This window comes from Oryx dammah, unplaced genomic scaffold, assembly GCF_014754425.2.
Source record: "Oryx dammah isolate SB20612 unplaced genomic scaffold, SCBI_Odam_1.1 HiC_scaffold_10, whole genome shotgun sequence".
In the NCBI taxonomy this organism is placed as follows: domain Eukaryota; kingdom Metazoa; phylum Chordata; class Mammalia; order Artiodactyla; family Bovidae; genus Oryx; species Oryx dammah.
The window spans coordinates 21795729-21820544 of NW_024070194.1; the positions used below are offsets into that span (position 1 = coordinate 21795729).

A 24816-nucleotide genomic window follows, 5' to 3' on the forward strand; every position below is an offset into this window, starting at 1 on the left:
AAGGTTAGAAAGTCAGATGATGGAAAAGTCGCTGAAAACGTGGGGAGACAGTATCCTTCACACACTACTGGTGTAGCCATTCTAGTCACTTTTAGTGAAAAAGAAAACATATATACCCTATGATCTACTCTTGGGTATAGAGCCCAAAGAATTTTTCACACAGCCCCGCAAGGGTCATGCACAAAGATTTTCATACAGTGTGGTTTATGGTAAGAGGAAATTGGAAGCAACCTGAGTGTCCATCAGTGGATGCTCAGCTTGGAATATTTTGCAGTGGTTGGATGTAATAAGTTAGGTTTTTACACAGGAAGGAAACAACAGAATGAGTTTGTTACATAATACCATTTATGTAATGTAAACACACACACAAGACATTATACATTTTATGTCCAGGGACATATATCAACACATAGAGATGGGTACCCATGTGGGGAGGAGAAGGATTGCGGGGATGTGTGGATGAAGTCTGGGGAATATAAAACGAAGTAAGACATCAGTTCAGTTCAGTCAGTCGTGTCTGACTCTTTGCGATCCCATGGACTGCAGCACGCCAGGCTTCCCTGTCCATCACCAACTCCCAGAGCTTGCTCAAACTCATGTACATCAGGTCGGTGATCAGAAGGGCCTTTTGTGGGTCAGTTATGATGGGATAGTCATTTGCCATGAACTGAGTATGAATCAGGGAACTTGCTGAATCCAAGCCCTAGTAATAATAATGATATTACTTTAACAATGGCGATAATAGTACCTACCTCACGGTAAGTACCTTGTGTCTGGCCATGTAAAGTTCTACAGATAAATTTTAGCTCTTCTAGGCAACTCTCTTGCCTCTTCTGAGGGCTTCTTTCAGCCTCTGAGCCTTTCCTGGGGCTGTGCAACTCCTGTCTTTATGCTGACTTTTCTCCCCCTCCAATTCTGTCTTCCGGTTTCTTTGACTACCTGAGATGTGACGGCTGGTCTGCAGAATCTTTTCATTTGAACTTTGAGCATGGAGTCAGGCTGTAAGAGAGCTGTGAGGGGCAAGTCCTATTTTCTCCTCCCAAACTGTGAGTTCCCTGAGGGTCTTCCTACATCTCACCCTCACCTCAGTTCATGTCCCGTTGCACACAGCTAAAGACAGGTAAACTGAGTCAGAAAATGTTCGATGTGGAAGGGAACAGCATTTATTGAACACTTAACATGTGTTAGACCTAGCACTAAGGTCTTGACCTTCAGTAATCTCTATGACCCCCTTGTGAGGTGTGTGGGGTCAGAAGAGAAAATGGGAGAGGCAGAGAGGCTAGGACACCTATCAGACAGGGAGCCTAGCCTGTCCTGCTCCAATTGCAAGATCTGAACAAACAACTTGTTCAGAGCCTTAGGGTGGGGGCTGGGACCCAGATCCTGCACCTCTGGGTCGACTCTTGGTAGAAAGAAACCTCTATTCCACATTAAAAATCTAAGTCCGTCTGCAAAGGGGAGACCCTGCCTCTTAGAGCTTCAGAAAGACCCTCTGCACGGTTTGGTATGGCCAGCGTGAGGTAATATCTAAGGGGAATCAGGAGACTCACTCCAGTTTCTTCTCCGGAACCTCAGTTTCTCAAACTGTAAAACAGGAAAAGAGGTCTTCAAGGCTCGGGGAATTCTTTTCTCAACCGGCCAGCAGATGGAGCACACTCCCCATCACTCGCTTGGCCTCCAGAAAGTTGCGGAGTCTGGAGTGTCTATCCAGAGGCCGAACCTCCGGGCTAACGGGACAGAGAAGTTCGCCGCCCTCCCCGACCGGCAGAGGGAGCTGCTGAGCCCCGCTTAGGGTCCCGCCCCTTGCAGGACATTCTCAGTACTGCAGGGACCCGGGCGGGAGACCGGTAGGGACAGACCCCCGCCCCCGGAGCGCGGAGCCCCGGGTTAGGGTCTGGGGAGGGGATCCTGGGGATGGATCACACACACGCACAGACAAGGGCGCATGAGACTCAGGGGCGGGAGTGCGGAGCCACCCCTTTGCCCGCCCTCTGCATGGACGGCGGCACAGGCTACAGGTAGTTGTCCTCGGCCGCGTCGCCCCCGCCCGGGGAGTCCCGGGCCTCTTCGTCCGTGCTTTCGTCATCGTCGGGGGCCAGCGCCTCGATGTCGTGCGTTATGTCTGTCAGCAGCCGGTGGAAGGCCTGCGCCTCCGGCCGCTGGGCGCCGTCGTAGCTGCGGACTGCCGACGCCGACGTGGAGCTCATGCTGCGCTTGATGCGGCCGAAGCTGTCGGTGAGGATGCCGCCCTCGCGGATGCCCACGCCCTCCAGGAAGCCTTCGAAGTAGCCGATGTCCTGGTCCGGAATGAAGGGCCTCATCCCTGTGGGTCGAGAGGCAGGATGATTCCTCGGGGTCAGCCCTTCCCCTCCCACCGAGGGATCACCTTCGCTGGAGGGCCGAGTTCAGATCCCCCGCCCTGCCACTCGCTGGCTGTGTGGCTTGCACAACTCCTTGACTCTGAGCTGGAGAATCATGGTACAGTGCAATGGCCCCCCACTCCAGTACTCTGGCCTGGAAAATCCCATGGACGGAGGAGCCTGGTAGGCTGCAGTCCATGGGGTCGCTAAGAGTCGGACACGACTGAGCGACTTCCCTTTCACTTTTCACTTTCATGCATTGGAGGAGGAAATGGCAACCCACTCCAGTGTTCTTGCCTGGAGAATCCCAGGGATGCGGGAGCCTGGTGGGCTGCCGTCTATGGGGTCGCACAGAGTCGGACACGACTGAAGCGACTTAGCAGTAGCAGCAGCAGCCCCTTACACATTTAAATGCTCACTGCATGTTAGCTTATTCTTGTTATCATTATTATTTTGATGGTTATATTCCTATTTATTCGTCACGTGCTGTGCTTAGTCGCTCAGTTGTGTCCCACTCTTTGTGACCCCATGTACTCAATAAGTAGCCTCAATAAGTATTCTGAGCCTTACTGTCCTCACCTGTAAAACTGAGGTAATTGCACCTGTTCTCCCGGGCTGTAAGGATTAAATACGGTTCTTAGCACACACTGAGCAGCCCATTTGACTTCTGTTTTACTTCTGTCACTACTTACTAGCTTTATGACTTATGTACTTTGTTTCTCTAAGCCTCAGTTTTCTCATCTGCAAAACGGAGGCAAGTCATAGTTTCCGCTTTCAGAACTGAGGGCCTTCAACCAGATGATCCTTTGGCCCATGGTTAACTGCCAAATACATGTTAGCTTATTAAGAATGATCATTCCTGGGACTTCCCGGGTGGTCCAGTGGTTAAGGCTTGGCCTTCCAATCGAAGGGGTGCAGATTCAATTCCTGGTCTGGGAGCTAATATCCCATATGCCTCAGGGCCAACAAAACCAAAACATAAAAGAGAAGCAATATTGTAGCAAATTGAATAAAAACTTAAAAAAAAAAAGGATTATCATTCCTCTTTCTGTTATCATTAGCCCTCTTTACTAGCTCCATGACCTTGGACAAGTTCCTTAGCCTCTGTGAATTTCAGATGCCTCGTGGGGTAAAATGGGAAGTGTCATGTCCTCTCGCAGCTTTGCTGTGAAGGTGAAATGGTTACACCTGTGCTCTCTTTCCCGGCTCTGTGACTGCAGACAAGTCCCTTCCCCTCTCCACACTTTGGTTTACTCGTTTGTCTCATGGATCTCATGATGTGGCTTTACGGGAGGCCAAACGGTAAAGAGTGAACAATCCCAGCCTGGGCAGGGGGCTCACCGAGCAGGAGGAACTTGCGCCGGTCTCCGTAGAGCTTCAGCAGGCCTGCGCAGTAGTCCTGGATGGGCAGCCCCAGCCGGTACTCCCGAAGCAGCAGCGCAAACTGCTGGATCTCTGGGGGCCCCAGCTTAGTCCGCAACTGTGGGTGCACCATTTGAAATTAGTCCCCTGCCTAAAAGACCCAGGGCTGGGTGTATCCGGCCCAGCCCTCCTCTGAAAAGCTGGCCTCCTGGGGGACATCCAGACCCCTTGGGCTGTATCTAAGAGTGGGATGTGGACTCAAGCTGCCTAATTTAAAGTCCTGGCCCCTTTACTGACCAGCTCTGTGATCATGAGCAGATGATAACCTCCTTAACCCTTGCTTTCCTCATCCCCAAAGTGAGAATAATGATGGCACTTTCTCTTGGGTTGTTGAAAGATGAAAGGAGACGATACATTATAGGTGCTCAGAACAGCGCCCGGTATAAAGCCAGCACTCACTGCTAGCTGACTTCATTAAGGTCTTTCATGGCTGACTCCGTTTACTCTCCGAATGTCATGCCCTGCCCTGACCTCTGAGGTCTTACACTTCAGCTATGCCCAGGGTTGTTCATGATTCCTGAAATACCTGGCCACCCTGCCGGCCCCAGCTCACCGTGACCATGTAATCCTGTAACTGCTCGAGGCCCAGGCCGCTGTGGTCGCTGCTGCTGCAGTGCGAGCCATGGAAAGAGGGTGTGGACGTGCCGCTGTAACAGGCTTCAAATGTGTCCTGGGAGCTGTTGCTGCAGGAACAGAGGGAAGGGGCCTCACTCCCTCTCTCCAGCTCCTCTCCGTGTGGTAGGCTGAAGGTGGGAGGGGACAGTCACCCATGCCCTGGGACTGAGCCCTCCTCCTGGACCCCATTTTGGCCCTCAAGGTCTCCTGCGATCTGGCCCTGCACCACCTCTCAAGCCTCGCCTCACCCTTGCTGCTTAGGCTCAGGCCACCTGTCTTCTTGCTTTTCCTCTAATACTCCAAGTACCTCCTCACCACTGGACTTTTGCCCATGCTATTACCTCGGCCTGGAATGCCTCTCTTTCCCTGTTGTGTGCTCAGCTAACTCTTCCTCATCATTGGATTTTAAAAGTCATCTCCTCGGGAGAGTTCTCCCTGACCCCTCCCGACCTGGTTAGACCCTCTGTCCAATATGATCACAAAGTCTGTAAGTCTATGCACGACATGGAGGCTTTTCCAATGCCCCCGCCAAATGTCCTTTCTAGCCACTCTGTCCCTCACATCCTCTGTCGCAGCCTTGGTGGCCTCCTGGCTGCTCCTCAGCCTCGCCAAGCATATCCTGCCTCCGCATCCTTGCACTTGCTGTTCCCTCTACCTGGAGTGCTCTTCCCCCTTTTATCCATCAGGTCTCAGTTCAAGTGACATCACCTTGGAGAGGCCCTCCTGACTCCTCAGATGAGGCAGGGTTTTTGCAGCCACTCTCTGAGCTTCTCGGTAGTGTTTCTTACTGTTGATGCTTATTGCTACTAAATAATGATTTCACTGTCCCTTTGCCACACTTGCAAAGCATGCATGAGCAGGGACCTTGGTTTTCTCTGTTTGCTGAGTACCTACTATGTGGCGAGCACAGGTCTCATTCTTGCCTTGCTCCCCCTGTATCCCTAGCACACAGCACAGCACACAGGGATGCTGAGGCAGGATCCGCATGGTGAGTCTGAGGAGCAGCCAGGAGGCCACTGCGGCTGCGACAGAGGGTGTGAGGGACAGAGTGGTTAGAGAGAACATTTGGTGGGGGCATCAGAAAAGCCTCTGTGTCACGGGTAGGTACAGAGTAGGTACTCAATAAATATTGCTTAAATAAAAGTCAGCCTTGGGCTCTGCCTCCCAGTCTCTACGTTGTTCCAGAACCATCGTCAATGATTAGCTCTATAGAAGCAGTGTAAGTTTAGTGTGGACTCTAAGCCTACTTGGGTTCAAACCCCAGGCCAACAACTTACTAGTTTCTTGACGTTAGTCAAGTTACTTAACTTCTCTATTTTTCCATTTCTCTAGCTATAAAATGGGATGGTAAAGATTGGTGTCATTGTGAGAAATAGAGGCATTAGAGTTATGGACTAAGCAATAAATAAACAGTAGTTACTGTAATGTTGCTATGTTGATTTTTTAAATGAAGTGCATTATAAAATAGCCCTTGGCACATATCAAGTTCAAAAGTTACTCATTGTCATGATTGTTGTCTCTCTAGCATACAGCAGATTGTTTAAGGACTGGCCTAAGGGTACACAGTATTAGGCAAATATATTGCTGCTAAAAAGAGGGTGGGGGGAGTAAGGCATATATCACTGGCAGAGACTTGCCCTTGTCCAGTCAAAGGCCTTAGCAACAGAATTATGGTGACCAATGTGTCTCACTTTTCCTGGGACTTTCCTAGTTTTAGTACTGAAAATTCCATGTCCTGGGGAACATCTAAATCCTGAGCAAACTGGGGTGGTTGGTCACCCAAAATGGAACCCTGGACAATGTTCCCCACTGAGACTTTTTTAAAAACCCTGTTTTCCAGTCCTGCTTATAGCTAGCTATGCCTATGAGACCACGTTCTGGCCGACAAGATGTAAGCAGAAGCCATCAGGTGGAAATTTTAGCAAAGAATTAAAGACCTTCTGTGATGGTTGGAGCTATTACCACTATTTTGGCCCATGAGGTGATTTGGGGGATGAAAGCAAGTGTTAGGGAGGCTGGAAAGATACATCTGGGCCCTTGATGACCACAAGGCCATGAACTCCTGGTCTACTTTATGTAAGAGAGAGGGGGAGGGGGAGGAAACTCTTGTTTAAGCGGCTCTTTTTAGAGGTTTCTATTCCATAAAGCCAAAATGAATTTTTGGCATTAGTTGTGATTTTGGCCTCTGCAGGCCACTGAGTGTCTGGATGACTGGGGAAGAGCGGCAGGGTCCTGTGGACCTAGTTCTGGCTTCTGGCTGCCTTGTCTCTCTCTCAGGGGTTCAGATTCTATCAGCTCACCAGACCCTCAGGCTCAGAGCCCAGTGTCTCAGCACAAATCAAAGTGGAGTCACTTTCCCCCATCCTCTCTTGCCCACAGGGTCTCAAGAGTGCCCAGAGGAGCAGTCATGTTTGTGCAGGGACAGAAGGGACCAGAGTGGGGTCCCTGGCCAGGGCAGTACCCACAAGGAGCTGCAGCAGCTGAAGTCGGCGTCGTAGGCATAGGTCCCGTCAGTGCGGCAGCTCTCACCTGGGGGCAGCAGAGAGAGGGCAGTGAGTGGTGGCAAAGCGGGGACCAATATCCCCAGCTCCCCGAGGCCCCAAGCTCAGCCCCACCCTGGAGTAAAGATGGCGGCTGGAGCAAGGATGGCCTTGTAAGCAATCGTACAGGAGTTAGCTTACACACTGAGTGAAACGGGCAGCCACTGGAAGATTCTGACCAGGATTCCTGCCCCCACCACCAACACAGAGACAACCTTGGGCAACCCACCTCTTCCTCTTGGCCCTCACCTTCCCCAACGTTGTGACAACACCACCTTCCTGCCTACTCATGGGGACCTTGGGGAGAGCAAGCCAGGGAACAATTGCCGTAGGGTTTGTAAGCCATGTATGTTTGAGAGAGAGAGAGAGAAAAGACCTTTGAAGGGAAGGAGGTCAAAATCATGAGGAGAAAGGAGCACCATGTATAGAGAATTTGCTCTGTACCTGACCCTGTCACCCCAGTGAACCCAGGTACTGGCCTCCCCCTTGGCTCACTTAGTGGCACTTCCTCAGGACACTCCCCTGACTTTCCAGGTCAGGCTGGTTTCTCATTATACATTTTCATACTAGAGTGTGTGGTTGCATTTTATTTGTGTAACTATTTCTTTTAAAGTAGGTTCTTTTTCTTAAAAAAAACAAAAACAGGATTTCCCTGGTAGTCCAGTGGTTGGAAATCCACCTGCCAATACAGGGGACATTGGTTCAACCCCTGGTCCAGCAAGATTCCACATGCTGTGGGGCCACTAAGACCATGCACCTTGACGCCTGTGCTCTGCAACAAGAGATGCCATCACAACGAGAAGCATGTGCACCACGACTAGAGAGTAGCCCCCGCTTGCTGCAACTAGAGAAGGCCCACAAGCAGCAGTAAAGACCGGTGTGGCCAAAATAATTATTTTTATTTATTTATTTGAGTACATCTGGTCTTCCTTGTGGCACATAAGAGCTTTAGTTAAAACATGCGAAATTTTGGTTGCAACATGTGGGATCTAGTTCTCTGGCCAGGGATTGATTGAACCAGAACCCCTGGATTTGGAGCATAAAGTCTTAGCCATTGAATCACCAGGGAAGTCCCTGTGTAACTATTTAATTATTGTCAGCTGATTTCAGCAATGCAAGCCTCCGAGGGAGGCCCATGTCTGATTTTAGTCACCAGTGCATCCTGGGGATTAGCAGGATCCGACACTCAGGTGTTCAAGAAATATTTGTTGAATTATCTTATTTATTTGTCCATCATCCCTGGGAGAGTCAATGAACTTTCCCAGATTCTCAATAACCACAGTTCCCACAGATGGGAGTGCCTCCAGGAGGAAAGAGCTCACTCCCTGTTGCTGCTGCTGCTAAGTCGCATCAGTTGTGTCTGACTCTGTGCGACCCCATAGACGGCAGCCCACCAGGATCCACCATCCCTGGGATTCTCCAGGCAAGAACACTGGAGTGGGTTGCCATTTCCTTCTCCAATGGAGCTATGCCAACAGGGACCACCCTGAGGGGGCTGTGGCTGAGGAAGTTCACTTTGGGGCCTTGAAGGCAGCATGGAGAGTGAAGCTGTTGCAGATGGAAGCTTTAGAATCAGGTGCACTTGGGTTGGAATCCTGACTCTGTCATTTGCCAGCTGTGTGACCTTGAGACATTTATTGACCACTCTGAGCCTTAATAGCCTCATCTGTTAAAACTGGATTCATAAGGCCTCAGACAGTTCTTTCATCTATTCAGAAAATACACCTTGAGTGTCTGCCCCTGGTCCTCCTCTAGGCACAGGGGACACAGTGGCAAACAGGACAGATGAGGTTGTGATGAGGATTACAAAACATGTGGCACATTGGGTCTGTGCTTGGCACATAGCTGGTGCTCAACAAATCTCTGTTGATTTCATTTTCATTCTAGCCCTTGACAGCATTCAAGGACCAGTCTTGAAATCTTGGTTTTGACCTAGACTCCTAGAAGGGCTAGATGGCTCAGTAAACAGACAATGCCCCTGGGATGCCAAAATACAAAAGGGAGAGAGAGTTCACCTCTAAAGGGTTTACTATAAAGCTAGGCTTGAGGTCATTATGAAATTGGACATTTTATTTTAGCTATATATTGGGGGTACACTGTAATTGCTGTAGAAGTCAGGACCCCTAAAGGCTTTTGTTGGCCCCCGTCTTGGGACATATCCCCTACCCCGCTCCTGACCCCCACCTCCTCTGGCCTTTCGGGATGATTCACAGGAAGGTTGGCCAGGAACTGGAATACTCACTGCGGCTACAGAGCCACGGCCGTTCAGGTGTGGATGTGTAGTGGTAACCGGCCCGGTCCACGCACTCGATGCTCTGGTCCCCGTAGATGATCTGGAAGACCTGACAGATGAGGGCACAGGACTCCTCGGCAGCATCCTTGTCCAGAGAGGAAGACAGAGCTCAGTCCCTCTTCCGTGATCAAGATGCCCCTGCTTCCTGAAAACGCAGTGTGAGTGGGCACACAGGGGCACACACGCAACTATGGGTGACTTTAGAGCCACTCTAAGGTCATTTTCCATCATTATATAGCCATGTTCTGGGTGGCTTTTATAGAAATAGCCACTTATTGGTCTTTATAGAATCCTGTAACAACTGTAACTCTTGTGCTCTGAAAAGTACACACATGTATCCCCAGTTTATGGGAGAATTATGGACCTTCCTGAAGCTTATGCTAAATTAAACATTAGCATGCTTATGCTAAATTAAATTAAGTTTACACGTAGGAAGCTGAAACCCAGAGACATAAAGTGATTAGCCAGGACTAGAACCCTGGTCTCCTAATACCTAGTAAGAGGAGAAAGAATTACATGTATGAAAATGTTAGGCTCAACATAGTTATTGTGCCATATTTAGATGTGAGCTTCCTGGCACCCAGGGCAAAAATGGAAGCAGGATGAATATGTAAACTTCAGTCCCTGATAGAAGGAAGGCATTTAGGTTCTTGGGTAAGACTTTTTTGAGATGGCAAATTTGAAGAGGAATTTGCCTCTTTGGTTTACCTTTCTGAGTAAGAGATACAGAAAGACAACTAATGAAGAGTCCATCTTCATGAAGTCATTTCTTATTTTGTGCTTCTCAAAAAGTCAGCCCAGGGTGTAAGTTAAAATGTAACCTCAGGACAGGCATTTTGGGATGAGGGAGTGAAATTATCATTAAACCAGGATTGATCCTTATAATAACCCTATCAAGTGGACAGAGAAGAGGGGATCCTTATTTTATGAGAGTGGATAAGTGACTCATATAGCAGGCTCATGGCTTTGGTTAATATTGGCACCCAGGTTTTTTGACTCTAACTCCTATACCCTTCTTGGGACCATGATGCCTCAGATTGGAGGCCAGAGGCTCAGATACTCCCGGGGGAAAAAAAAGCCTTATTTATTTACTCATTCTACAAATTATTACTTATTTCCACTGTGTGGCAGGCACCGGGCTGGGTTCTGGAGTCTCAGAGGTGAGTTAGGTAAGGCCTAAAGCCCTCCCAGCCTAGTGGAATAAACAGGGCACACTGGTACCTATGTCTGGAATTGACTTTCTTGGCTCTTTGCCCTGCTGCTTCCTTCTCTCTTCCACATTTCAGTTTAAAAGGCACAAACTCACTTTCCCTCTGAAAAATGGATCTCCTTCCTCCTTATCATTTCAAGTTGCCTGTTTTTTTATTGGTCCCCATCACAACATATCGTAATATATTACGAACTAATCCATCTACTCAGGATATTTATTGAGCAGCTAGGAAATGGCAACTCATTCCAGTATTCTTGCCTGGAGAATCCTGTGGACAGACGAGCCTGGTGGGCTACAGTCCATGGGGTTGCGAAGAGTCGAACATGACTGAAGTGACTTAGCATGAACGCACACATATGCCAGGCACTTTGCTAGGTGCCAAGGATAAATGTGAAAGTGTTTCAAGTCAGCTCCATAGTGTGAGTTTACTGGTTACTATCCACCCTTCTTTCTAAAGAGGCACCATGTCCATTTTGTTCACCACATGGGATTTATATATAGGGGGAGTTCAAGGCCCTGGGTCAGAGAAAAAGCTTACAAGTCTCAGGGTTTGAAGGTGTCCTCTAGACAGTGAGCTCCCTAAGGGAGGACACTAATTATGTCTTGTTCATTTCTGTATCCATGGCATCTAGACCAATGCCTAGCAGAAGCTGGTACTCAATAAATATGGTCAAATAAATAAAAGCAAGGGTGAATGTGGAGGATAGAGGGCGGGACAAGAATGGCGGAAAATCTTATGCTCTGGGTGATGACCATTGTTACCAAGAGTACGGGCTCTGAACTTTTGGGTCCCAGTGTTGAAATCACCGCCTGCTTCCTGTGCGACCTTGCACAAGTTGCTTAGCCTCTGTGTCTGTTTCCTTCTCTGTAGAATAGGAATGATGGTAATATTTGCCTCTAGGGGTTAACGTGAGAACAAAATGATTAATGCTGGTTTCCTGTCTGGCACAGGTCGGGCACTCAATTCATGCTGGTGATTACTGTCCTCATGATTCTTACTGTGGTACTGCGGAGACTGACGACTTTGGGGAAAGAGGAGGGCTGGAGGAGGGATTAGATCTAAGTCTGGGCCATTTTGAACTTGCATCCCTCCGGAACAAGTAAGGGGGAGGTGTCCGGGAGCTGGAGGGTAGAAGCCTTTTGCCGTTATGGGCACACAGTACCTGAAATCCTGGGGAGTAGGGCCAAAGGAGGGAGATGAAAAGGGACGGGGAGACGCAGGAGTCGGGGCGGAGGGTTGCGGGGGTAGGGGCAAAGGGATGGGGGGGGGGGGCGCGGGGGTGAAGACGTGCCCTGGAGGCAGGGAGCAGGGGCGCAGGGTGCCCTTGGGCTCACCCTGTTGGCCACAGCCAGAATGACCAGGTTGCAGTAGGCGTCGGGGCTGGGGTCTTGCGGGTCTAGCGGGTTGGGGCCCGGGTGGCGCCGCTCCCAGCTGCCACCGCCGCCGCCCGCCTGCCTCCGCTCCCAGCTGCCGCCTGGCTTTCCCGCGCCGCCGCCGCCGCCGGCGTGCCGCCGCTCCCAGCTGCCGCTGAACGTCTGCCGCCGCTCCCAGCTGCCCGACGCCCGCGCCCCGGCGCGCTGGCGCTCCAGGCTGCCGCCGCCGCCGCCCCCGGCCCGGGCCTCTGCGCCTGCGCCGCCGCCCCACGCCATCCGCCAGTCCAGGCTGCAGATGGTGTGGCGCCGCTCGGTAGTGCCCACCCGCCGCTTCTCGGGCGCCACGCCGGGTGGGCCCGGGTCGCGCCCCGCCCCGCCGGGGCTGGCGTCTACGCCGGCTGGCACCGGATCCACGCCCAGACCTAGGAGAGGTCGGGTGGCCGTCAGAGCAGGAGATCCAGGCTAAGCGCCCCCTCTCCCGAGGCCAGCTGGGGGTACTGACCCGCCGCTGCGGGATGGGGGTTTGGGAGTGAGTCCTCCGGCCCTTGTGCTCAAGCCGCACCCCTAGCTTCAAAGTCAGGAGGCCCGACCCCGCCCCACCCTCAGGCTCCACCCCTGGATCTGGCCTTTCCCACCCATCCCACCCCATCCAGACGCCCCTTGCCTCGGACCCTGCCGTCTGGTCTGAGTAGTGGTCAGGCTATCGCCTCCCTCTTTACTGTTAACTCTGACCCTGTTCTTGGTTTCGGGAACCTCTCCTTGGATCCAAGCTTCCCTTCAGCCCCGCCCCTGGTCTCAGGCCCCGCCCCTAGCTTGGCGGAGTCTCACACCTCCCACCAGGTATCTCAGCCGCGAGCTCCGCCCCGCAGTGTACGGCTCCGTCCCTAAGTGAGACTCCGCTTCTTGCCCCAGGTACCCTCCTAGCCTCAGAGCTTTGCTACCCATTAATCACGCGTTCAGGCCTCAGGATTCTGGCTTCTCCATCATTTCCGAGATGGTGGGTCAGGCCGCCCTCCTTCAAGCCTCAACACTGGGCTCCCACTTCTTGCAAACAGCCATGCCCTATTCCTAGTCTAGGGGCAGTTTAGTCAGGCCTTCCATCACTCCATCCTCCAGCCTCAGGCCCCGCCCCCGCCCCAGGCCGCGCCCATTTCCAGGTGTCGGGCCATTCTCTACCCTTTCCCCTCCCCGCCCTGCCCCGCCAGGCCCCGCCCACCGTACCGGTCTTCAGCACCAGCAGGTGCAGAGCGTCGTCCTGCAGGTAGGAGGCGGCGGCAATCTCGTGCGTGGGTATACGCAAGATAAGCTCCTCGTTGTCGCGCCAGGTGAGCAGCAGGCAGCGGGCCGACAGGCTCAGGATGCTGTCTTGCTCCGCCGTGGTCTTCAGCGGCAGCTCCTTCAGCTGCTGCGGGGTGAGTCGGATCTCCTGAGTCCCGGTGGCCACGGGTGGGAAACGTAGGGGACCAGACCCTGTCCTCCCCTCTCCCGGCGCCTCACCCTGGCCGTGTCCAGCAGCTGCAGGAGCTCGTCCCGGCTGGAGGGGTTCAGTGAGGAGGTGACCCAGGTGAGGTGGCCCAGGAACTGTATAGAAAAGGGACGGGGGTGGGGGTGGTGGGAGAAGGGCAGAGAGAGGTTACCTTGAAGCCGCGGAGGACCCTGACCTCACTGACACCGTAAGGGTAGACTGAGATAGAAATATCTGAATTGATAATAATGGCTTGGTAATAACTGTTATTAAAGCAATCCTAGGACCCATAGTCCTGCGAGTTTTATGTACTCATTCATCCTTACTTTGAGGATGAGAAAACTAAGGCACAGTCAAAATAAATAACCTGCCCAGTATTATCTATAATAGAAAGGGTGGAGCTGGACTCCGCACACCAGAACCCACACTCTCACTGCTAGCTTAGTTTTGCTAATATAAGCTTACTTTATGAACATACAGTTATTTAACTATGGCAGAAGCAAAGGTCACTGTAATAGCTTGAAAGAACAGGCCACTTGTAATTTCCCACTTGGCCTGAGTGGCTCCTGTTCATCCCAAGCACCTGTGTCAACAGGTCACTGGCCTTCTTTATGACCTTGTTGCAGAAATTAAGTGGGAAGGAAGGAATATTGTATCAAGTTAGTGTATAATTTTGTCAGAAAAATAAGTAAATAAATCATTCATTCTTACTTATAGCTTAATGTTATCACACTTAAATGTCATTAAATGTAAGAATTAACTTTTTTCATTATTTTTAGTTTTATTCTTACAGGTGAATTCTACCAATCATACCATTTCTCTTCTTTTTATTCTCTATAAAGTTTCAGTCCCCAGTTTTTTAAGTGGATTTGTTAGCTTTTCCCTTTATAGGGTTGCCAGATAAAATACAAGATGCCAATTAAATTTGGTTTTCATGTAAACAACTAATTTTTTAGTTTGTTTTTAAAGTAATTTTAGTCTCATGTAACACTGAGTATATATTAATACTAAAAAATATCATTGCCTACCTGAAATTCAAATTTTTAATAAAAACTTTATTGAAGTATAATTGATTTACAGTGCTTCAGGTATACAGTCAAGTGATTCAGCTGTATACATATATAATATATGTATTCTTTTTTGTATTCTTTTCCATCACTGATTATTACAAAATATCAACTATATTTCCCTGTGTTATACAATAGATCCTTGTTGTTTATCTATTTTATATATAATAGTGTGTGTTAATCCCAAACTCCTAATTTATCTCTCCCCCTACCAAAATTTAAATTTAACTGGGTTCCTGTTTTTGCTAAATCTGACACTCCTACCCCCATATCTATCTTTGTTGGGTAATGAGGATTCTCCACTGCTCCTTCATGGTGTGCATGAAATAGAAGTAAAGCCCTTGAGTTGGCCCAAGTCCCTGTGACTTGCAGAACTGGCTTCCTTTAATCTGGACACCATCCAAGTAGCAGTAATGTCACTGCAGTAAAATCTCACAAGATGGAGACTGGTTTTTCAGTGCCCAGGGCACCTTCCCATCTGTTCTGCCCTTGGCGTAGACTTTGAGCCGCGTGTTGAGATGGGAACACTGAGGCTGAGCAGATGGAGGTCACTTGCTGAGGGTTCCCAGCATAATGCAAGTGCAAGGCTGGGTTGACTCCAGGCCTCTTTCCCCTGAGCCTCCCCTGTGTCAGACAAGGCTGGTCATAGGTTGGTGTGCAGGAGAGGTAAAGTCTTTCCTGATGGGGTCCAGAACACGCCACTCTAAAATATGGCACCTCAGCACACTGACTATTTTAAGCTGAAGGAGTCAGAGGAAACGACAGCAGCAGGAAGGTCATTCAGAATTCCCCTGCATCATCCTTCTTCCCTGAAAGCAGGAGATAAATCTCCTTGGTGAAAGGTACCCTCTTTTCAGAGTACCAGCAGGAAGGGAGACCGCCTTATCACCAGAGACAGGGAACTGAGGGCCGAGAAGTCTTTATAAACAATCCTTGTTCCTCCTTTACCGTGTACTACCCCTACTCTGAACCCCTCTGCCTTGTCAGTTCTTCACAGATTTATTGTTTCTTTGTCCAAAATGTATAAAAGTTTCTGGCTCTAGTCACTTCTCAGGGTCTTCCATTCTCTCCCTGAACGTTCTCATGTACATGTGAAAATTTAATAAAATGTGTGTGCTTTTCTCTGGTTAATCTTTGTTCAGTTTAAATTTCAGACCCAGCCAGGGACCCTAGGAGGGTTGAGGGAAACCTTCCCCCTAATCCGTTGTCCCCAGATCCTTCGCACCCCTCCCCCCTCATCCCACGCATACCTTGACCTCTTTCTCCAGATAGTCACAGAGCAGAATCTGAGGATCGATGAGGTAGTCAGGGGGATAGAGGGGCATTGAGTGCAGGGGGCGGCGGCTCACACTGCTCCGACAGGCTGCCCGGCGCGCAGCCTTGGGGAACACCAGCCTCCGGATGGGGGACACAAAGCCCTGGGGGAGCAAGGGCGTGGGGGTAACAGCAATAATAATAGCCACTGACTTGGTCTTCTCCAGCACCAGCACTTATACGAAGCATTATATTATCTAATTACATTCTGACAAAAACACTGCAGGGAGGGGCAGGTTACCTCTGTGATTTCCATTTTACAGATGGGGAAACTGAGCCTCAGAGAGAGCTAGTAAGGTTACCAGCTAGTGGCTGTAGAACCAATAGTTCACCCTGGGCAGTCTGGCTCCAAACCTTCATTCTAAATACCCAGGTTAGAGGTGAGTTTGGGGGAGAATGGATACATGTCTGTGTATGGCTGAGTCCCTTCGCTGTTTGCCTGAAACTATCACAACATTGTTAATTGGCTAACCCCAATACAAAATAAAAAGTTAAAAAAAAAAAAAACACCCAGGTGACAGTAGGAACCTACCTAGCCTGGGGCAAGTACAGAAGAATATTAACATCCAATCTGGCTGAACGGTAGGTGCATAGGTATTTATTAAGCTATTTTCTATGCTTTCCTCAATATTAGAAGTGATTGATTTCTATCTAATGATACGGTAGTATAATCCTGCATAAAAATGGCCTGGGTCTAGATTGAAGGAGCAAATTCTAGGGCCTCAACTCAGCCCAACAGAATTTAAACACTCAGGAAAGTGTGAGCACTGATTCAGAGCAGTGGTTCTCAGTGTGTGCTTCCTGGGTCTCCACCACCAGCAGTAGCGGCATTACCTGGGAATTTCAGAGAAATTTACATCCTTGTGCTCCATCCCAGACCTACTGGATCGGAAACTGGGATGAGACCCCCATGATCTGTGTTTTAACAAGCACCCCAGGTGATTCTAATGCCCAGTTCAAGTTTTACAATCCGTATCATGGATCGTGGATTAAGTACAAGGAAGCTCTGAGGAATGAGATCAAGCAACCTGGGAAGAAACATTCCAAGAAGAGGGCACAGCATGTGCAAAACCCTGGGGGCCGCAAGGGCTGGATGAGCACAAGCCTGGAGAAGAAGTATTATAGCCATTTCGCTGTAGTCAAATGATGAGATGAACGAGTCACAGCAGGATTGAATGTTGGCTATGGAGCCAGGACTTTATCCCATGTATGGGGAGTATGTGTGTATGCCTGAGTGGACCAGGAAAGTAATTGTTTTGTCTGTGGCCCTGAATGCTCCAGCCTTGCCCACTTCTCCAACTTCACTTCACTGCCCCTCACTCCTGTCCTGTGGTTCTAGGGCCATCTTTCAGTTCTTCCTACTTGCTATATTCCTTCCTCCTGTGGAGGGGCTTTGCACACACTGTTTCCGTGCCTGAAACACTCTTTCCTACCCCCTTTCCTTCCACCTATCAGCTCAGGCTGACCAGTCTAAGGTTTAACATTCTCCCAGCACTTCATATGGATCCTTTTGTACACTTTTACATTAATTGCTTTAAAAAAAATTAAAAGCTGTCTCCCCCACTAGACTGTAAGCTCCAGGGAGGGAGGAGGGACCTTGTCTGACTTTGCTCACAGTGCACCATCACGAGCACTAGGCATGGTGCCTGGCCCACAATAGATACTGAATAAATATCTGTAGAGGGAAGGAACCAAGAAGCAACAAGCACCTATGTCTTGGCTCCCTTCGGAGCCCTCATAATTCACATGGGAGCCTTTTCAAACAGTTGGATCTTGGTTTCCTGGGGGAAGAGGGCTCGGTGGGGATGGGGGTGGGAGTTGGAAGCCCAGAGGCTTCCTGGACCGCAAAGACAAACAGGTGAGATGCCCAGAGAACCAGGCTAGAAAATTTCTGAGAGTCAGGAAGAAGTAAAGATCTAGGGGGTTGGGGAGTGACTCTCAGGCTGAGGCCTTTGGAGCAGAACTGGTCCCCGTATAAAGATGGGGAGAGGGCAGGCTCAGCTCGAACATGGCAGGAGGAGGAGGTAGATGCCCCAAGCCCGGATAGGCAGACTTGTAGCACACACTTGCCGTGCCTGAGGTCCTTCTCCCTGATGAGGCAAGGAGCAAGGGAATGGGTTTGCTTGATGTCTGTTTTTCTGTCTGTCCTTCGGTCTGAGAAACTGCAGGGGAGAACCCCCAGGAACACCAGGGAAGCAGGTTGGGAGTGTCTCCAGACTAATCTGGCTGGCTGGATTTTCCTGGAAGGTACCTGTCCGTCTGTTCTTTCCTGGGATGGCAGAGGTCACTAAGAGCAGGGAGACTGGTTAGAGAGTTTGAGCCAAATGCCTGGCTGCCCAAGGGTGGAGAGGAAGGTCTTTCCAAACAAGAAGAAAGGTGCTCCTGACGCCACTCACTGCCCATCACCCCACCCCCAGGCTTCTCATTTCTCCAACTCCGGGTACACTTCTCTACCCCGAACCCTTTCCAAACCCCCACCTACCTTTTTCCCTTTCTTGACTTCATATTCCATGGTGAAGCGTCCCCTCCGCTCCTGCCACCATCCTAGCCACCCCTCCACCTTCTCCCCCCACGCAGTTCCTTTGTTCTTTTTCCTGCCTGGTCGGAAACTCCACCAGCCCTGGAGTTCCTGCCCCTCCCGTCTGATAGTGAGTGCCGGGTGAGGGGTGGATGAAGGATGCAGCCTTGGGACCCTCCAGCTGAACATTGGAAGCCCAGTCAGAGCAACAGACCAGGGAGAAAACCCCAAGATCTCCAGCCCGCAGGCTTGCTACTGAGGGGGCTTGGGAACTGACTAAGGCTGGGAAGTGTCCTCTGAATTTAGAGACAGAAAATCCCAGATCCACCCCCACTTCTGCCACTGACCTTGCTGTGTGACCTTGGCAAGGCAGGTGAGTTCCCCTTTTCACAGCCTGTTTCCCCCTCCCTTTTATAAATTAGGAGTAAACATTGCCTTCCTCTCTAGGCTGCTGTGGTGAGAAAAAAAATGAAAGAGTGGGTGGGCAAATGCTTCATAAACTAGGGACTATTGTGTGAAAGCAAGTTATGATTTTAAGAATTAATCATTACCAATATTAAGGGAGGCAGTATGCCTGGGCTTCAGAGATAGGCCACTGGAGTTTGAATCCTGGCTTTGCCACTTACTAAGGTTATGACCTAGGGTCTGTAACCTCCTGTGCCTCCATTTCCCCATTTGTAAAATGGGTACAATATCAGCCTGACCCTCAGAGTGAACTTGTAAGAATTAAACTCACTTAGAAAAACTCCTGGAACATGTGAAGTACTCAATAAACATTAACTCTTCACCTATCTGCGTGTCTGCATGTTCTGGGCTGTTTTACTGTCTCTTGAGAGAATAGTACTAGGGAAGCAGGGCTCACTTTGTGGTTCTCCACTGAGCCCTTTATGTGTTTCATCTCACTTATTCTTCACAATATTGGTGTACCATTGTTATATGTGTTGTGTTTGTGTGTGTATTAGTTGCTCAGTTGTGTCCAACTCTGTGACCCCATAGACTGTAGCCTGCCAGGTTTCTCTGTTCATATAATTTTCCAGGCAAGAATACTGGAGTGGGTCACCATTCCCTTCTCCAGGGGCTCTTTTCGACCCAGGGATCGAACCCAGGTCTCCAGCATTTCAAGTGCGTTCTTTCCTGTCTGAGCCACCAAGAAAGCCCTATCCCTATATGTGCTATCCAGATTTTTAAAACAGACTCACGTGCAGAGGTGAACCCAAGGAGGGCACACAGTAAATGGGACGAGGGCCTGGAATTTCTGCCTGGTCTGGCTCCGATCTGAAGCCTGGTTATTTACCTCTCGGGCCTATGCCCTCTGCGTGGCCCACCCAGAGCAATGGGAAAGGTTCTTAGTGATCCCTTCTCACCTTGCCCCGACCACTTGGTTCTGGAGACCTAAGCCCTGGAACTGATTCGCTGTATGATGCAAGCAGGCTGCTTATTGTAACCTCTCTGGGTCTCAGCTTCCTCATTTTTCTACTGGGAACAAGCCCCCAAACTCTGTCCTGGAGTCAGAGGTATGAGAGGAGAGATATCAGGCCATGGATGAGAAGGCAGTTGGAAACTGTGAAGTGCAGGGGCCCATGCATAGGATTGTTTGGAAAGTTTTTTTTAAATACCCCAGTATGCCAGGCCAGTGCCCGTGGGAGCAAAGCTCATAGCTCCCTACTGCCTCTGGGTGTGAGAGCTGCAGAAGACTCTCAGACACCAGCCTTCGCTCTGTCTCTTCCTCCCTCTTTCGGAGGTGGGGAAATGGCCCGGACTACTCAGTGATAGCTCACACAGCCACCGTCCCTGCTCCCTGACATCCTGCCCGTCGTGTCCCTACAGCAGGAAGTGAAAGCCTCTGCCTGTGGGCTAACAGGAAGAGGCCAGGATGTACTAGCCAATCCCTGACCACCCTGGACGTCACCTTCCCAGTTAACCCCTGAGCAGGTCCCAAATTCCCACCCTCAGATGGCAGCTGGGAATGAGACGTGGTTTCTTGCTCTGGAACCTCCATGATAGCTTTTGCAAGCCTTTTCTTCTCTCTGAGCCTCAGTTTCCCTCTGTGTAAAACCTGGATGTCTCTTATTCCTGGATTAACTCCAAACATCTGTGAACTTCTATGGAGCTCAAACATGACCAGTGTTCTGAATGCCACTCAAAATAGCAAACCATCTCTGTGTTCTCTGCAGTCCCAGCCCAGGATCATGAACAGATCAGGTGCTTAGTACAAGTCAGTGGAAAGTGAAAGTGTTAGTTGTTCAGCTGTATCTAACTCTTAGCGACCCCATGGACTGTAGCCCACCAGGCTCCTCTGTCCATGGAATTCTCCAGGCGATAATACTGGAGTGGGTAGCCATTCCCTTCTCCAGGGGATCTTCCCAACCCAGGGATGGAACCCCCATCTCCTAGGTGGTCTTCTACATTGGCAGGTAGATTCTTTACCATCTGAGCCACCAGGGAAGCCCAGGACACAGGTGGACCTAGGTTCAAACGTGTATGACCTTGAACAGATAGTTTCTCTCTTGGAGTCCCAGAATCTCATGCATCAAAAGCAGAATAATGATGGTGTTTACCTCAGGAGGCTGCTGCAGGGATTAAATGGGATCAGAAGTATGCAATGGTAACACTTAATAATAAAGCTGCTTGTGAATCAAAGAAGAGGTGAGTAAAAACAAAGTCTGTGCCCTGAAGACTTGACAGTCATGGCAAATAGAATTCACCTCTTTTGAGGCACCTCCAATTGATTGGCAGGGGCCTGCCCTGGAGTGCTGATTATAAAAACCAAATTTCCCAGTGGAAAGGAGATTGCCATGGGATAGTGAGTGGGTGGGTGGAGGATGTGGCAGCCAGTGCATATGCTGACCCTTGATCTAATGAGAAGGAAAGACAGACAGGCACAGAACTCTGACACGAGGCAAGCGGCTTGTTTGGGGAAAGCAGAATTGGGAGCCATTCACCAAGACTGTGGCAAACGAACCAGGGTTTGAAGGGAAGCAGGATTTGAAGGGCATGTGTATAGGAGGGTCACTCCAGGCAGAAGGAATGGTGTGAACAAACATTCAGTGCCTGAGATGTGATGCTTTGAGCTGCTAAGAATAGACTATCCGATCAAAGGTGGCTTATACATAAGGAGCATTTATCATCTCCCAAGACAAAGCCCAATGATAAGTGATTTCAGGGCTGGTTAATTGAGCAGCTCAAGAATGATATCAAGTGGGAGGGAAGTTTAGGGGAGAATGGGTATACATATACGTATGGCTGAGTCCCTTCACTTGTCACCTGAAGCTATCACAACATTGTTTGCTAATCAGCTATACCCCAATACAAAATTTAAAAAAAAATTTTTTTTAAAGAAAAAAAAATCAGGCGTAAGAGAGGAAAAAGTAAAATACCATTAACACCAAACCATTGAGAGAGAAACTCTACCAGGAAAATACACAGCCTCAGAGCTCACTTTGAAAAGGCAGCACACATTATTTCTAAATGGGTTTTTAAATCCCTTCTCCGGTTTAGTGTTTGTATTACTTTATATAATTAAAAGATTTCCTCATGCCAAAAAAAAAAAAAAGAATGGCATCAAGTTTCTTACATCTGCTTTGTTGGTGTTACAGGCTGAATTCTGTCCCTCCCAAATTTGTATGTTGAAGCCATAACACCCGGTACCCCAAGGGTGGCTGTTTGGGGAGATAAGGCTTTTAAAGAGGTGATTAAGTTGAAATGAGGCCACAGTGTAAGTTCTAATCTAATCTGACTGGTGTCCTTATAAGAAGAGGAAATTTGAAGACACAGACACCAGGGGCGCATATACACAGAGGAAAGACCACGTGAGGACTCAGTGAGAATACTGCCATCTGCAAGCCAAGGAGAGAGCTTCAGAAGAAATCAATCCTGCTGACAACTTGATGTTGGACTTCTAGCCTCCAGAGCTGTGAAAAAAATAAGTTTCTGTTAAATTGCCCAGTCTGTCATGTTTTGTTATGGGAGTCCTAGCAAACTAGCACAGCTGGAAAGAGGGTAGCAATACAGACATCATACTCTTCATCGTTATTCTAGTTTTGATGCTATCAACGATTGAGGAGGCCAAGGGTTTCCCTTTCTTGTATGTCTTTCTGTTGAGAAGGTAACCTTTCCCAGAGATTCTTCAAAAGACTTCCGTTAGAAGTCCAGGGGTCAGATGTATTAGCCAGGATATATTTCAGCTGTCATGAAGACCCCTAGACAGTGGCTTAAAGATGATAGAAGTTGATCCCTTCCATCACATAAGCAGTCCAGGTCACGTATGGCAGTTCCATGAGTCCAGGACCCATGGGCTTCCTGTCTCGCTGCTCCACCATTCTAGGATTTTGCTCTCAACTTCAAGCTGCCAGTGGGAAGAGTAAACTGAGCTAGAAGAGAGCACAGCTCCTCCCTCTAGGGGGATGACCTGGAAGTAGCACAAAGTTCTACTGCTCATAACCCATTGGCTGGAACTTGTTTCCATGGCAACAACTAATTGCAAAGGAAACTGAAAAATACAGTCCTCTGCTCTACAGTGGCCATGTGCTCAGCTAAAAAGCCCTTTATAGAGAAAAGGGGTGCATGGATACCGGGGACATACAGCAGTCTCTGCCTCACTGAATTGGTCACATGCCCCTGCCCCCACCAATCCTCAATCAGGGGAATTATCTTGGACCAGTGGTTCTCAAACTTGGGTGTGCATCAAAATCACCTGGAAGACTTATAAAAAAATGCTGCTCCTCATCCCCACACTGGCTGATGCTGGTCGAGGGACCACACTTTGAGATTTCTGTCTTAGGCCAATTCAATCTTGACTTTCGTCCTGAGGCCAGGAAGAGGCTCTACACCCTGAGCACTTGGGCTGGGGGCTCCTAGGAAATGGGGCTGTACCTGAGACCATGGTGAGAAAAGCCATTGGGTGGCACCCAAGAGAGGCTCATAGAAACAGGAAGATGGAGGTTTGGAGAAGCTATAAGACTGTGAAGCTATGAGGGCCAGGTACAATAATGTTGGATGTGAGGATCAAGAGATATTTTGGGTCTAATTATGAAAAGTCAGCATCAGACAAGGGGTTTGATCTTACCTACTAAAGAAAGTCACCAGCTATCTGGCGGTACAAGAACTGAGTCATTAGCCACTGCAGTCACTGACCTTTAATACACCCTGAAACGAGGTTAGGAATGAGGTACTCTATGCTCTGGGAAAACTGGCAAAACAGACTTAAAGATAGTTAGATATTTTCGGGCGAAATTTTTATGAATTTGGATTCTTGCATCTTCTCATACTTAGAAAAGCACTAAGACCATTAACTAAGATATCTGTTCCTTAAGTCTAGCAGCAACATTCTACAGAATTATGTCCTTGGTTGTGCATATCCTCCCTATGCCCAAATCACATATATACTAACCCCCAACCCCACCTCTTCCGACAGTTTCTCAGAGCTAGCTAAGGGGCTGTCTCCTGGGCTATAGTCCTCAAAAAGATGCTGAATAAACTTGACTCACAGCTTTTGCCTTGTGCATTTTTCCAAAGTTGGCAATCTTTATCCTGAAGGCCCTGGGGAGCCACAGGAGATTAAAAAGTCAGGAAATGTCATGATTAGATTGGAGGGAGAAGACATTAAAGCAGTGTCCTCAAAGAAAGGTTTTCAGACCCACTTGCACCAGATCTGCTGGAGAGCCTTTAAAATTCATATTCCCAGGCATGCTGTATCCACCCTCCAATCATGGAGGTGGAACTCTGCATTTTATTTATTTGTTATAATAATTTTAATTGCAAACTCCCCCCCACATTCATTTTTTATTTATTTTTGGCTGCACTGGGTCGTCATTGCTGTGCCTGGGCTTTCTCTGAAGCGGTCTGTGGGCTTCTCGCTAAGGCGGCTTCTCTTGCTGTGGAGCACTGGCTCTAGAGCTTGGATTCAGTAGTTGTGGTGTACTGGGTTAGTTGTCCTGCAGCATGTAGGATCTTTCTGGACCAGGGATCAAACCTGTGTCCTGGAGCACCAAAGAAGTCCAGAAACCTGCATTTTAAATAATCCCCCTCTACCCCAAGCATTTTAAGGTTCGAGAACCACTGGATTAGAGGGTGGAAACACTGGAGGTAAGCAGATCATTTAAGGGCAATACCTTCTAGAATGTAAGCTCCATGAGGGGAGCAATCATGACTGTTTCATATCTTTCTTATTCACTGTGTCTAGAAGAGTGCCTGGCACATAGTAGGTACACAATAGACATTTATTTTAGTGGCATCAGGAACTTCAGTCTAAGTCCTGCCTTTGTCCATGGACTCATCCTGTTGCCTCTAGCAAGTCTGTTCCCAATCTCTTTTTCCGCTTATCTGTAAAATGAGGAGTTTGGAGAAAATCCCTAAATTTTTGGTCCCACCCACCATTCTGGAAATATGGATGTGAGAGTTGGACTATAAAGAGAGCTGAGTGCCAAAGAACTGATGCTTTTGAACTGTGGTGTTGGAGAAGACTCTTGAGAGTCCCTGGGACTGCAAGGAGATCCAACCAGTCCATCCTAAAGGAAATCAGTCCTGAATATTCATTGGAAGGACTGATGTTGAAGCTGAAACTGCAATACTTTGGCCACCTGATGCAAAGAACTGACTCATTTGAAAAGACTCTGCTGTTGGGAAAGATTGAAGGCAGG

At 49.1% G+C, this 24816-nt stretch overlaps 1 protein-coding gene across 1 annotated transcript; it reads right to left on the reverse strand.

Moving 5' to 3' along the window:
- Positions 1 to 323: 323 nt before the first annotated feature.
- Positions 324 to 18225, reverse strand: CCM2L (CCM2 like scaffold protein). Its single transcript, XM_040247577.1, has 10 exons — positions 18143 to 18225; positions 15597 to 15764; positions 13312 to 13395; positions 13036 to 13219; positions 11776 to 12236; positions 9180 to 9315; positions 6863 to 6926; positions 4336 to 4465; positions 3702 to 3840; positions 324 to 2323 (listed from the first exon to the last, which is right to left on the reverse strand). The coding sequence occupies exons 1-10, from the start codon at positions 18170 to 18172 to the stop codon at positions 2013 to 2015; spliced, it is 1707 nt and encodes a 568-aa protein (XP_040103511.1). The 5' UTR covers positions 18173 to 18225; the 3' UTR covers positions 324 to 2012.
- Between the last annotated feature and the right edge of the window lie 6591 nt (positions 18226 to 24816).